At 50.7% G+C, this 12,987-nt stretch overlaps 6 protein-coding genes across 6 annotated transcripts; 3 read left to right on the plus strand and 3 right to left on the minus strand.

The window, feature by feature from the left end:
• Nucleotides 1-316: 316 nt before the first annotated feature.
• On the plus strand, nucleotides 317-1,711 carry Pdw03_0365 (Phosphoserine aminotransferase; the record flags this gene model as incomplete). The annotated part of the gene is made up of 2 exons (XM_014682063.1): nucleotides 317-1,081; nucleotides 1,142-1,711. The coding sequence occupies 2 exons, from the start codon at nucleotides 317-319 to the stop codon at nucleotides 1,709-1,711; spliced, it is 1,335 nt and encodes a 444-aa protein (XP_014537549.1).
• A 223-nt stretch (nucleotides 1,712-1,934) lies between these two features.
• Nucleotides 1,935-3,089, minus strand: Pdw03_0366 (Cytochrome c mitochondrial import factor (Cyc2), putative; the record flags this gene model as incomplete). Its single annotated transcript, XM_014682064.1, has 1 exon — nucleotides 1,935-3,089. The coding sequence occupies one exon, from the start codon at nucleotides 3,087-3,089 to the stop codon at nucleotides 1,935-1,937; it is 1,155 nt and encodes a 384-aa protein (XP_014537550.1).
• A 305-nt stretch (nucleotides 3,090-3,394) lies between these two features.
• On the plus strand, nucleotides 3,395-5,283 carry Pdw03_0367 (Amino acid transporter, putative; the record flags this gene model as incomplete). The annotated part of the gene is made up of 2 exons (XM_014682065.1): nucleotides 3,395-4,420; nucleotides 4,471-5,283. The coding sequence occupies 2 exons, from the start codon at nucleotides 3,395-3,397 to the stop codon at nucleotides 5,281-5,283; spliced, it is 1,839 nt and encodes a 612-aa protein (XP_014537551.1).
• A 349-nt stretch (nucleotides 5,284-5,632) lies between these two features.
• Pdw03_0368 (Putative intracellular invertase) lies at nucleotides 5,633-7,302 on the minus strand (the record flags this gene model as incomplete). Its single annotated transcript, XM_014682066.2, has 2 exons — nucleotides 5,633-5,991; nucleotides 6,060-7,302. 2 exons carry the CDS (start codon nucleotides 7,300-7,302, stop codon nucleotides 5,633-5,635), a joined length of 1,602 nt encoding a protein of 533 aa, XP_014537552.2.
• An 874-nt stretch (nucleotides 7,303-8,176) lies between these two features.
• Pdw03_0369 (Sugar/inositol transporter) lies at nucleotides 8,177-9,826 on the plus strand (the record flags this gene model as incomplete). Its single annotated transcript, XM_014682067.2, has 3 exons — nucleotides 8,177-8,359; nucleotides 8,412-8,708; nucleotides 8,765-9,826. 3 exons carry the CDS (start codon nucleotides 8,177-8,179, stop codon nucleotides 9,824-9,826), a joined length of 1,542 nt encoding a protein of 513 aa, XP_014537553.2.
• A 298-nt stretch (nucleotides 9,827-10,124) lies between these two features.
• Pdw03_0370 (Fungal transcriptional regulatory protein, N-terminal) lies at nucleotides 10,125-12,474 on the minus strand (the record flags this gene model as incomplete). The annotated part of the gene is made up of 5 exons (XM_014682068.2): nucleotides 10,125-10,394; nucleotides 10,481-11,078; nucleotides 11,131-12,138; nucleotides 12,191-12,282; nucleotides 12,364-12,474. The coding sequence occupies 5 exons, from the start codon at nucleotides 12,472-12,474 to the stop codon at nucleotides 10,125-10,127; spliced, it is 2,079 nt and encodes a 692-aa protein (XP_014537554.2).
• Between the last annotated feature and the right edge of the window lie 513 nt (nucleotides 12,475-12,987).

Below are 12,987 nucleotides of genomic sequence, written 5' to 3' on the forward strand. Positions count from 1 at the left end.
TCATTGAGAGATATCATCGTCCATCTTCAACTTTCAAGTCAATGACTCAATGGCCCATACCGAATTGACTCATACCCCCGCTATAGTCAGAATTGACCTATAAAACGATCGAGTCGAGTTGGAAACATAGATTCCGTCAGTATAGTAGCTGCACTTGGAAAGTTCAGTTACTCCTGGTAATTTGAACATATAAATAACCATCTCTTTTCTTACGTTTCCTGCAAGGTTGATCCTCGGCGATCCACAGTTTTGAAGTTTTTCTCTCCCCGCTTCGATTCTTTCGCTTCGATCTCAGTCCACCTTGAATAATCACACCATGCCCTCCCGACAAGAAGTTTCCTACTTTGGAGCTGGCCCAGCCCCCCTCCCGACTGCAGTCGTTGAGGCCGGCGCAAAGGCATTCGTCAACTTCAACGACACCGGACTCGGACTTGGCGAGATCTCGCACCGCTCCCCCGCCGCCAACAAGATCCTCAACGATGCTAAAGCAAACCTCACCGCTCTCCTCGATATCCCCGATAACTACGAGGTCCTGTTCATGCAGGCAGGAGGAAGTGGCGGGTTCAGCTCTGTCGTGCAGAACCTGGTCTCCGTCTGGATTGAGCGCCGCCGCCGCAGGGCTGAGGCCGACGTGAAGAAGGCACAGCCCGATGCAGAACAGGCCCAGGTTGACGAATTGGTCTTCCAAAGACTGCAAAAGGAGGTCGATGCGGAGCTGAAGCTGGATTACCTCGTGACTGGATCGTGGTCGCTCAAGGCTTCCCAGGAAGCAAGCAGACTGATCGGCTCGAAATACGTGAATATTGCTGTTGATGCTCGCAAAGCCAACAATGGGAAGTTCGGAAGAATCCCCGCTGAGGATTCTTGGTCCTTGACTCCTACTAAGAAGGAGGGCGGCAAGGGCTCTGCGTTTGTCTACTTCTGCGACAACGAGACCGTCGATGGTGTCGAGTTCCAGCAGTTCCCCAAGTCATTGGAGGCTCAGGGTCAGGATCCTGAAGATGAGCGTCTCGTCGTCGCCGATCTGAGCTCCAACTTCATCAGCCGAAAGGTTGATGTCAGCAAACACGCCGTCATCTTCGTGCGTTGGCTTCGATCCCTCCGCGTGATGGGAGTATGACACTAACAACATATTATATAGGGTGGCGCACAGAAGAATATCGGTGTTGCCGGTATCACTATTGCCATCGTTCGCAAGGATCTCCTCCCTCCCCACACTGCGACTCCTCCCCCGGCTCTCCTCCACCGGTTGAACCTCGGCGGTCTCCCCGGCCCAATCGTTCTCGACTATGCAACCACCGCAAAGAACAATTCTCTCTACAACACCATCCCAATCTTCAATCTTTGGATTGCCGGTCAGGTCATGGCCGACCTGATTGCCGAGTTCGGCGCTCAAAAGGTCAGCGGCCAGGAAGAAGTCGCCAACAAGAAGGCGCAGCTCATCTACGGCGCTTTGGACAAGTTCCCACAAGTATACCAGGTTGTTCCTGATGTTAGCGTCCGCAGTCGCATGAACATCTGCTTCCGTGTAAGCGGTGGTGATGATGCAAAGGAGAAAGAGTTCATCGCTGGCGCCGAGAAGCGTCTTCTTCAGGGCCTCAAGGGCCACCGCAGTGTAGGCGGTATGCGCGCCAGCAACTACAATGCGGTTCCCTTAGAGAATGTGCAGAAATTGGTCAAGTACCTTGAGGACTTTGCTACGGCACAGTAGAGTGCGTTTGGAGATGACATCGGTGTTTGAGCGAATTCAGCCTGGGGCATGGGGCCAGGAATATGTGATGGGTAACGAAATAGGACGCTAGAATTTGTCCAGGTCAGTTGCGACTGTGTATTCAACATAACTCCCAGTGTATCCATGCTATATACATATGCTTTGATGACAAAAGAATTCCGATATTGGTACAAAGGTGGCCCAAGGGCCCAAGGGAAACCGGTCAGAGCTTCCACACACCCCAGTCTTTGAGATCCAGTTCCTTGATGACTCCTTTCAGGGGCCCCTGAAGTTCCTGACCTTGCGCCCACAGCTTGGACCCAGCCATGTAACTGATGAACCCCTCAGGACCGGAAACCAAAATCAATTTGCTCTTGCTCTCACGAGGGTCGCTTGTCGACGCTGGTGCAATAGCACATCGAATATCCTCCTTTGTTATGAACGTGTTTTCTTCATCCAGATAGTAATCCACAATGACCTGCCCGGGATACTGGGACTTCAGCGCCTCTAGCTCTCGCACAATTATAGAGGTGCCTTCTGTTCGCACAACATCCACAGCATTTTCCGACGTGGCTTCCTGGCTCTTCGACGAGCCAACCCACCCCGAGAACCAGCCCCGGCGTGGCTGCGGCTTCAGCGAGTCACTGTGACCACCAGCGCAGTCATCCTTCAACCGATTCGCCCACAAGATGTGAATCCTCGGCCGACGCTCGGTGTGCTTGCGATTCAAAAGAGAATACGCAGCCTGAAGAGCTGGTGCAATCCCCGTCCCTCCAGCAATGAAAAGTATGTCCTCCGTTTCCTTCGGGATCGCGCACTCGATCTTGGGGCCACGCATCTCGACATCAGCGCCTACGTCAATGTTATGCAAATAGCGCGAAACCTCTCCAAAGGGATCCTTCCGAATAAAGAACCGCAGGCATCCCTCATTCTCGTCGTCGACGCTTAGCGACGTCGCCGCCGTCGTAGGTAGCGGGGTGTAATCTCGTCCGATTTGTAATTGTGGTTGCTTGAACATCACACTCCAGACGCCTGTCTGCCATGCGTCTTCGTAAACATCGTAGTTGGTGTCGCTGGGTTTGCGTGGTCGCAGCGTGAAGAGGCTGCTGGTTGCTGACACTGGCTCGCGTGACACAAGGCTGTATTTGGTAAAGGTTTCAGGGTTCAAAGTTGCAGAGGAAGTGTTTTGAGATCTGATATAGGCGCCAGCACCTGCTGCTGTTACGCCCACGAAGACGATACTTAGCCAACGGCGCGAGTTGGAGCGGGAGAAGTTTGGTGACGTTGGGGTTGCCGAGGTTGAAGCAAAGCGTATAGGTCGAGCTACAGCTCCAAGACCTTGGCTGCGTCTACAGCATAAAGAGGATAAATTTTTCATATGGAAGTGCAAGTGAAGAGAAAAAAGAAATCGCGGGGGATGGAAATTCAAAGGTCGAGGCCAAGAGCCGATTGGGCGATCGACAAGGGAAAGCACCCCCTTGGCGGTCTTCTTCGCTTCAACTCACTTTGGAGATTTCTCCTCTCTACAGATTTCACATTTTGGACATTCTCCATATTCTCTTCGGGCAATGGAGACTTCCCTTGGCCACTCCTGACGACACACCTTACCGCCCTCTTCTCTCTCTCTCTCTGTCTCTGTCTCTGTCTCTTTGACGACTTGAGCACGCTGGGGACAAAGAGAATATGTCGAATAAATATCAAGGCAACAGAAATGGCAGCCTCACTGCACCTCGAGATTCACTAGAACTAGCCTCCCTCGCATCCTCATCCCCCGGCTCCGTAGGCGGGTCCTCACGCTCCTCTTCCTCCGACGGCATCTCCTCATCCCGCAAGCTCTCCCTCGAAGACGAAGATCCTCTCACAGAATCGCATACAGATACCGAACAAGGAACCGGCCGGCATAGAGCTCAGAGCTCATATTCTATATCCTCAGCATTCGATTTCGGGCGCAATCTATTCCCGCTATCGCAAACACAAGGTGGCTACGCGCCCCTAGGTACTCCGTCCGCAGACAGGCCTGGGTTCACCGATGGATCGCTGGAGCGGAATAAAACATTGACATACCTGAATGGGCTGTCACTAATTGTTGGGCTGATAATTGGATCTGGTATCTTCTCGTCGCCGAGCCAAGTCAATGCCAACGCGGGGTCGCCGGGTGCCTCGCTCATCGTTTGGGCTGTGGCTGGTATATTGGCCTGGACGGGCGCTGCTAGCTATGCAGAGCTAGGAGGAGCAATTCCCTTGAACGGAGGCTCGCAAATCTATCTGTCCAAGATTTTTGGAGAGCTAACAGGTTTCCTTTTTGCATGGTGCGCCGTGTTAGTGTTGAAACCTGGGTCTGCCGCGATCATCTCTCTTATCTTTGGCGAATATGTCGTTCGTGCATTTGTGGGCGCTGATGTGGGCGATATCAACCCTTGGATCAACAAGGGTGTTGCATTTGGAGGACTTGTGGCAGTGACTCTGCTCAACTGCATCTCTACCAAGTTCGCTACCCGCATTGGGGATTTCTTTATGTTCTTCAAGTTCATTGCTCTGCTAGGAGTGACAGTCATCGGCATTGTAGTTGCTGTGACTGGCTTCTCAGCTGGAGGAAACGCAAATGAAGAATGGAAGACGGCAGGATGGTTCGAGGGAACCAACACCGAGATCTCCGATTTTGCAGTGGCCCTGTATGCAGGTCTGTGGGCATTTGACGGCTGGGACAATGTAAGTTGACACTTGAATATTTCCGAAATGCTCCTACTCACAACATGCAGACCAACTACGTGACGGGCGAATTCAAGAACCCTAACCGCGACCTGCCTCGGGTCATCCACACGGCGATGCCCCTGGTCATCCTGTCCTATCTGCTCGCCAATGTCTCGTATTTCTTCGTTCTCCCTCACTCCACCATTGAAGCAAGTAACACCGTCGCCGTTCAATTCGGTGCCAAAGTATTCGGCGCCGCCGGAGCCCTGATTCTAGCTCTCGTCGTCTCAGCCAGCTGCTTCGGAGCACTCAACGCAACCACCTTCACAAGCGGCCGACTAGTCTATGCAGCCGGCACGGAAGGCTATCTCCCTTCAATTTTCGGCCGTATCGGTCTTCACGACTCCCCACCGCAAGGCCCGCCAGCAAGCAGCCGACTACGTCGCCGCTCCTGGGCCCGCAAGTTGATCTTCCGTCTCTTCGGCGATGACTCCAAACTCGGCTTCACGCCAATCTACGCCATGGGCTTTAACGGCGCTCTTACTACCATCTACCTCGTCGTCGGCGAGTTCGGCACCCTCGTCACTTTCTACGGTGTAGCCGGATACACCTTCTACTTCCTCACCGTGCTCGGCCTGATCGTTCTCCGTATCCGTGAACCCCAGTTAGGACGTCCCTACCGCACCTGGATCACCACTCCCATCATCTTCTGCTGCGTGAGCCTGTTCCTTCTTAGTCGAGCTGTCATCTCCGAGCCCCTGCAAACCCTCATCGTCGTCGCGTTCATCATCACTGGTGTACCTGTCTACTACTGGCGTATTTACCAGCGAGATGGTCGGATCGATCTTCCCAGCTGGAAATTCTGGAAGCGCGGTTCCTGACCAGTTTGGGGTAATTCCCCGCCCGCTCTGATCTTGTTTGCTCTTATGATTTTGATACCCATGCACATTTAGCTGAGGCGTATGGTACGAAGTGAAAGCTGTGCTTGGTGTTTGTGTTTGTGTGTGTGTGTGTGTGTATTCGCACTTGCGATGGAAGCCTTTTGGTGACGATGTGATGACCAGGGCTCTAAGCGGGTGCATTTGGATTGCTTCGCTTACTTCGCTTGCTTCCTGATGCCCCACGCTGCGTCTGCTTCTACCTTGTTTTATTACTGAGATCCAGTACGCTGCTTACTACATGTGGTGCATACTTTACATAATGTTTATAATATTTGCATATCGCAATTCTTCATACTCCAAGACCATCCCAAATAGATGCTTGTACGAGAACCGCAGCTGGCTGTTCATAATCTTCGGCTTCAGGCTCTGCGAAGAACAGTGGTTCGAAGCAATGATCTTCTGGGTAGTAGATTCGTGTGGTGATGACCGTTCTATCATTGACAAACACTTCTAGCACACTTGAGTCAAAGTAGGCGTGTACTCGAAGCGTCTCTTCGACCTCTTCGCCACGCTGATTCAAGGAAGTAAATAGCGTGTGCGGAGCAGTTTCATAGCCGTGATTTACATCGATGTTGCCTATCATTGGTCGATGGACTTCGAAGGTCTCACTTCGTGGATGCCAGGAAAGGGTCGTGCAGTTTTGACCATCTAGCAGAACAATGTCAGTATCTGTTCGATTGATAGACGTAAAAAAAGGACAAAATTAACAGTCTTACCAGAAGTGTGTGGAATCTTGATCCCCACACGGGCACAAGATTGGCCAACGGAAAATTCGGCATCGATTTCCCATTTAGATGTCCCCCAAAGCGTAGCAGTTTGTGAAGGTGACGTCGACAGGGCAATGTCAGCGAGCTGGCTCTCCCGGGCATTTCGTCTCAGCTGCTGTAGTCGGCTATCTGGGCTGATCTTCATGGTATAAATCGTGGAGGTACCAGTGCCTGGTGCATCGGGGACTGCGTCAATTGAAGTGATCGAACTCAACCGGCAGGTTCGTGCCTTCTTGACATTTTTCAATGTCATCAATCCCACCACACGAGGAAGTGAAACCAAGCCGCTGAATCCTTGGCGATGACGCAGGGAATCGGACAGGTCCTCTTCCGTAATCCAGCCATAGACGATATGTTGCGAAGTTTGAGGGTCGTAGAACGAGTTGGCTGCATAGTAGCAGCCGTGGTCGAAGATGCCAGAGAATGCATAAGAGGCTAAAGGACTGTCTTTGACAGTAGCCTTCTTTACTCCGTTGGATTTGATGGACATCCAGAGCTGGCTTCGCGCTGCCCGTCTCCGACGTGCTTCTTGGGCTCCGTCTTGATTTGAAGCATCCAACGGCACACAGCCTTCGGCTCCCATAATGATGAAGTCCCGAGACGTGCCGGTGTCATTGGTCAGGGTCATCAAATTAACAACCTCCCAGTTCACGCCGTAGTCGCCAGACCAGCGAGATGGTCGTAGGTTGAGACCGACGTCGATCAAGGGGCCAATGAAATCCCACTTGGTGAGATCTGTTGCTTGGACGGTATAGACAAAGACTGTTGGTGTTTTCTTGCAAATTCCTCCGGATATAAAGCCATATAGTGTTGACGGTGTGTGTGTGGAGAGAGGTCCATCGGCCCAAGTTGTGATCCAAGGATCTCTCCAACCTGTCACGTCAAGATGAGAAGGCGGGCCAGTGAGTACTGGATTGCAGTTCTGGCGTTCCCAGGTCTCGCCGCCATCTTGTGAGACAGCTAAACTGAGAGTCTCACTTCCGAGTGTGTATGGTAGGGTATAATGTATCGGGAGATGTCTAACGGAGGTGTAGATGATTGTGAGAGCTCCTGGTTGTCCGGAAATATCGGTTGGCTGTAGACATCCTGTAAAGACTCCGAGGCGATCATATTCAGCGGAAGGTGTCAAAATGGGATCGATGGAAGTCTTCCATGACACCAGGTCCGGGGATGTAGCATGGCCCCAGGACATATTGCCCCAATCATTCCCGCGTGGGTTCCATTGGAAGCTCAAATGATATAAACCTGTTTCTGGGTCATACCCCAAGCCAGAAGGGTCGTTCATCCATCCTGTTGGTGCTATAACATGGAAAGAAGGTCTCCATTGTGTAGGATTCCGAGGTAATTTCTTGTGTTCATGAAACATGTCATTAACTTCACGGGGTTTGAAAGGAGATTGCCCGCTATTTTGCTGAAGTTTGAGTGTAAGCATGTCTAACTCTGCTGTCATGACAGGAGCAGACATTCCTTTTTTTTTAGTATTGGATTTGATGCAAAAGAAAAAAAAAAAAAGGTGGATGAATCGTCGGACCAGGTGAGGATATACTTCCAGGGTCTATCACAGTTCAAACCTGGCCACTTCGCCCACCAAATACAGCGTTCCCCGAGAGACTATACCCCGAGACTTCAAAAGTACAGTCTGAGGATATAACAGAAAACAGAGATGTGATCTTGAAAAGGCTTGAACTTCAGGATTTCCCGATTCGGGAATTAATCGGAAATAGGTTCGGCATTTGCAGGAGGATTGTCGGGGAAATCCAAATGATCCCAATTAAACTGGCAAATGGGTCAATGAGCTGATGCGCAGGTGGGGTAATGGACTATCTACACTATGACATATATTAGTATAGATAGTCCATGAGGTATGCATCCCCTTTGCAAGCTGAAGTGGGAATTCTCGGAGAAACTCGCAAACAAAAATCCGGGGGGGAAGGGGAACTTTTTGGAAATCCGGGGGGATCCGGGGAACCTCCTCTTCTACCCCATCACCATATTCAACATGAATCGATATAGAGTCTAAATTCCCTATGGAAGTGTGTCGTCGAGGTTGTAACCTCGTACGCATCATGTCTTGCAAGTGTGATTCAACTGAAACAACACATGTCGATTACCCGGACTTGGAGTCGCGTCGAAAGTCCCAAGCCATCAATGTCCAATTAATATTCGCGTGTACAGTATTTGGTGCCGCTTCATTCTTGTTCGGATTCGACGACAAAATCATTTCTCCAGTTGCTGCATTGCCGGATTTTGTGGGTGCTGCAAATCATCACAAACAGATGATCGATGCTGATTCCTATGCAGGTTGAGAAATTCCAAGGACCTAACCCAGTCACGGGGAAGTATGTCCTCACGGCTCGCAATCAAAATCTGGTCTTCTCTCTTCCATTGGTGGGCTCCGTGATTGGAGGTCTGCTTGCTTCGCCAATGAACTTCCACTTTGGTCGCAAATGGCCGTTGATTGTTGCATATATCATCTCTATAGGTGGCGGATTGCTACAGGTCTTTGCGCCAAATTTGGGGGCCTTTGTGGGAGGTCGGTCGATCAATTCGGTTGCCTTGGGTATCATAAGTGCAACTGCTCCTTTATATATCTCCGAGGTATTGATCCTTTCCCCCGTATTTCATGTTCAATCTCACTCATTCTTAACTTTCAGGTGGTTCCCGCCTCTATACGTGGAAGATGTGTCAGTTCAATGAACATCTTGAATCTAATGGCCGGCGTGGTAGGGACCGCTGTGGTCTTCAGAACGGAAAAGATCCATGGGAACCTATCGTACCAGATCCCAATGGCTGTACAGTGTGCCCTACCTGTGCTTCTCCTCTTCCTGACAGTGACCCTCCCAGAAAGCCCACAATGGCTGACTGGGAAGGGAAATATAGCAGACGCTCGACACAGCCTACGGAGATTGCGTGGATTCAGCGACGACGAGGTTGAAGATGAACTTCATCTCATGAGGCTGTCTGAAGAAAATGAGCGCCAATTACACGCTCAGACTAAGTTCTGGCACATCTTCCAGCGACAACACCTCAAGCGTACCCTGACTGCGGGCTCGATCTTCTCTCTTAATCAAATATCAGGTGTCATTCTTTCAACGACATACACAACCGTCTTCCTCACAGCGCTGGGTATTGCAGACCCCTTCGTCCTGACAATCATTTCATCCGGTTGCACATTAGCCGGTACCATTGCCGCACCCTTTGTCATCGATCGTGCCGGTCGACGTCCCACAGCATTCGTCGGAATGGGGATTCTATTCGTAATTGACGCCGTGGCCGGTGGCTTAGCCTTCAATAGAGGCAACAAGAAAGCCACGATAGGTATCGCGGCGTTGTCCTTTGTATTCAATTTCTTTTGGGCAGCTTCGTTTTTCTCGCTGTCGAACCTCATGCCCTCCGAAATGGCAACTCCGAAACTCCGCCACCACACCATGGCCTACACGATTGCCTGTGCACAAACCACCGCCGTTATCACCACTCTCGCTGTTCCGCAGCTGACTTCGGCGGATGCGGCAAATCTTGGCGCGAAGACGTATCTCATCTTTGCTGGATGCATGGCTGCCATCATTGTCTTTTTCTACTTCTTCATGCCGGAGACACGTGGTCGGACTTTTTCTGAGATCGATGAGATGTACGCGGCTAAGATCCCCATGTGGAAGTGGAGGTCGTATGAGACTTCATTGGAGCTGAGGTCCCGTTCGTCAAAACGTTTGGCGTGACCCAGCCAGCTCATCTGTTTATATCATAGTGCATTAATATACCTAAAGAGCAAACGCTCTGTACTCCTTGCATTGTCCCAGGGAAATATATCAAGTTGGGTATAGTTAAACTCGCTCTATTGGTACACTGCAGAATCCAGTGAAAAATAATTTTTCCATGTAGAACATGAGCCAATGAGGTCTAAAAAAAGGAAATCACACAACTCCAAGACCTGTCTCATAGAAATTAAAGAAGATCACTCGGGCCAAATCAAACCCCCCCCCCCCCCCCCCCCTGGGGCCCCTTGAGGAGTTTTAGTCATCGTTGTGGCCACTCCGGCGCTTTGGGTTCCATAATCTGTAGCGAGCGTAGATGAGCTCTATACTTCTCCAGATAGGGGTGGTTTCCACCGCGGAAGCTGGTCATGAGTAACAAAAAGTCTTCTACAAGACTCTGGGGCATAGAAGTCGTGGTTGCTGGTATTCTTTCGGTGAAATTGACGGGCATGTTCGGGCCAACCCCGTAAGACGGGCTTGTATTGCATAAGATGTTCGTTGCGCAGATTGCGATATCGTACAGTTTTTCGGTCTAGAAATTAAGCTGTAAGCATGGAGTCAAGTTGAACAGCCGAACCTACACATCCACAGGATATAGATGAGAGCAGGGTTACCTACCAGACCGATGCCATGGGCTTCCATGGAGCTCAATCGTAATGACTGACACAGCTGAAGAGTAGTTTCAGCAACGGATACGGCATATCCGAAGGTGAGCTCGGGATGTTCCGAATGGGCACTCAGAAGCCCGTGGGTTGAGGAGAGGAGCCAGACACGGTTCTGGAGCCATTTCTGGGTAATAAACACGTCCGCTGCTTGGGTCTCTCGTAGGCCCATGGCAAATGTGACATTGCTGGTTTCGCCACGGCCTCCCTTGGCTCGCTCGAACCAGTCATAGCCGCGATATCGTTCGGCTTGGTTGACTCGATTGAGGTTTTGGTGGATGGAGAGTGCCTTGACTTCGGTGAGCCGTTGGCAGTACCCACTGCTGCTATCACATCGGCGGTTCCAGCAATCAATGACATCTTCGTCAATGGCATCGAATAATTCCATCATTCGTGCGAGACCCATCATCCCCTCGGCGTCTTTCTCATTGTGGACCATAATGCCAGACACGACGCTATGCGTGGCGCTTTGGATAAAGTCATGCACTGATCGCATGGTAAATCCTGGCTTCCCCCAGAAAGTGATTGGGTGGCGCCGTTGCAAAGCATAGGCTCTGAAGCTGGTGGTCAGCGAGTTGATTTTGATGGAGTTGGTTGTTTGCTTACCTTTCCGTAATAGAGAGGACGAGATACGTTCGTAGTCGTTGGCCTTTCTCTTCCCCAGACAGATCCTGATATGACTCGGGATCATTCAATCCCAGCGTGGCTGCAAGATCTAGTGCCTCCCGTATCCGGAGCCACGCTGCGTTGTGCTGGTTACTTCCAAACAAACAGCCAAAGAGGAAAAAGCTTGTCAGGACAGCTTCAAGGGTTGGGTTCTCGCCAAAATCTGAACAGCTTCGCATTTTGGTCGCTGCGTTCATCATAGCTCGTGCCTGCAGAGCTCGAGATGAGGTTGTCTGCCGCTCATTGATTTCGATTGGCTGTGTGAGCGAGAATGCACATAAAGACAAGAGCATGGCCCCAAATTGAGAATTCTTGCGATGTTCCTGTGTGATCATTGATGTATACAGAGATGATCGGTTGAGGACAGGTAAGGTCGGATGTAGCCGATCAAAGTAGACATCAATCCAAGGGATCATATTCGCTTCGCTGATGGTGGATGGCCATACTGCATCACTCTCCTGGGTATCTGAGTGCATGGACCCCACGGTTGGTGAGAATGGCAAATTTGGAGCTTCCTGCGGGGGCATTCCCATGGCCCCAGCATCGGGAACTGGTTGAATGATAGATGGAAGAGATGGCCTGAGATATACATTACTTCCTGGGTATTCAAAAACAGGGACTTGAGAATCAAGATTATCTGGAAGCCAGTACTCGACGTCATTCCGATCATTCCAGCTCATGCCGCTGGCGCTGTTGCTGTGAGAATCTATAGATGTGGTTTCCTCACCCCAGGTTGCCATTGGAGGTGGTATACCTGAAGGCGCTAGTCCTCCGGTGCCTTCTAGAGGCATCGTGGCTGGACCATGAGTGGGGGTCCAAGGTACTCCGGGCAGAGACCCGGCTTGTCCGGACTCCACCGATGAGGTCGGAGTTTGGAATTGGAAGCCATTTTTAGATTCTTCTTGAGGAGTAATAATAGTTTGCTGTTGTCGAATTTGCGACACGCGACTTTATCCCAGTCAGTGAGTGATACTATTCACAGTCACGGGCCATTACTCACTGCCCGGTTGGTCCACGCTTCTTCTGTGGTTGAAGGAATGTACACTCAAAGCCCATGGACTCACAAGCCTTGCAGGGCTGTGACAAGCTACACTGGAGGTAAGTTAGTATGCTCAGTGTCATTTTTGATACATAAAGGGGGGGGGGGGGGGGGGGGGGGGGTGGATGTCTTGCCTTGATCTTGCGGAATTTGCATTGGTCGCATGCTCTCTTGGCGATAGCAGATTTATTTGATCGAATAGCGCCAGTGGCAGTGGCGCCGGTCGGAGATCTTCTAGCTTCCATCTTCCTGAAGTATCGTGTGCATCTGATGTAGAGCTATAGCTCTCTCAGGCAGAGAGATTGAAACATAAAATCTAGTGAGGTTGAAGAAGGTTTGACCCACATGGCCAATTGGCCCCCCCGCCTTTCCGTCTTATCATCTTCCTCTTCTCTAATGTTTTCATCGGATTCAAAAGATCATTATGCAAAATGACTATGGGAGAAATGAAAAATACGGCAAATTTCGGGTCGATAAAGAGAGAAAAAAATTTACTTCAAATATGCCCAAGTGGTAATTGATGAAAGTGTGCTACGTCTCCACTTGATAAGGCCCTCGGACAGCAGTCCGAAAAGACTTTAAAAAGCTAGTCTTGACCTCCAATAGGGCTCGTGCAAGTGCAATTCATACATGGGCAGCTTATACACTTGGGAAGAAAGTGTCTCTCAGAAATGGCTCATCAGAGACCAACTCCTCGCACCGTATTTGGTCGATGTAGCTCAACCTCTACCGCCAGTACAGAGTCCCAAGGAGCATGC

This window comes from Penicillium digitatum, chromosome 4 (assembly GCF_016767815.1).
Source record: "Penicillium digitatum chromosome 4, complete sequence".
NCBI lineage: Eukaryota > Fungi > Ascomycota > Eurotiomycetes > Eurotiales > Aspergillaceae > Penicillium > Penicillium digitatum.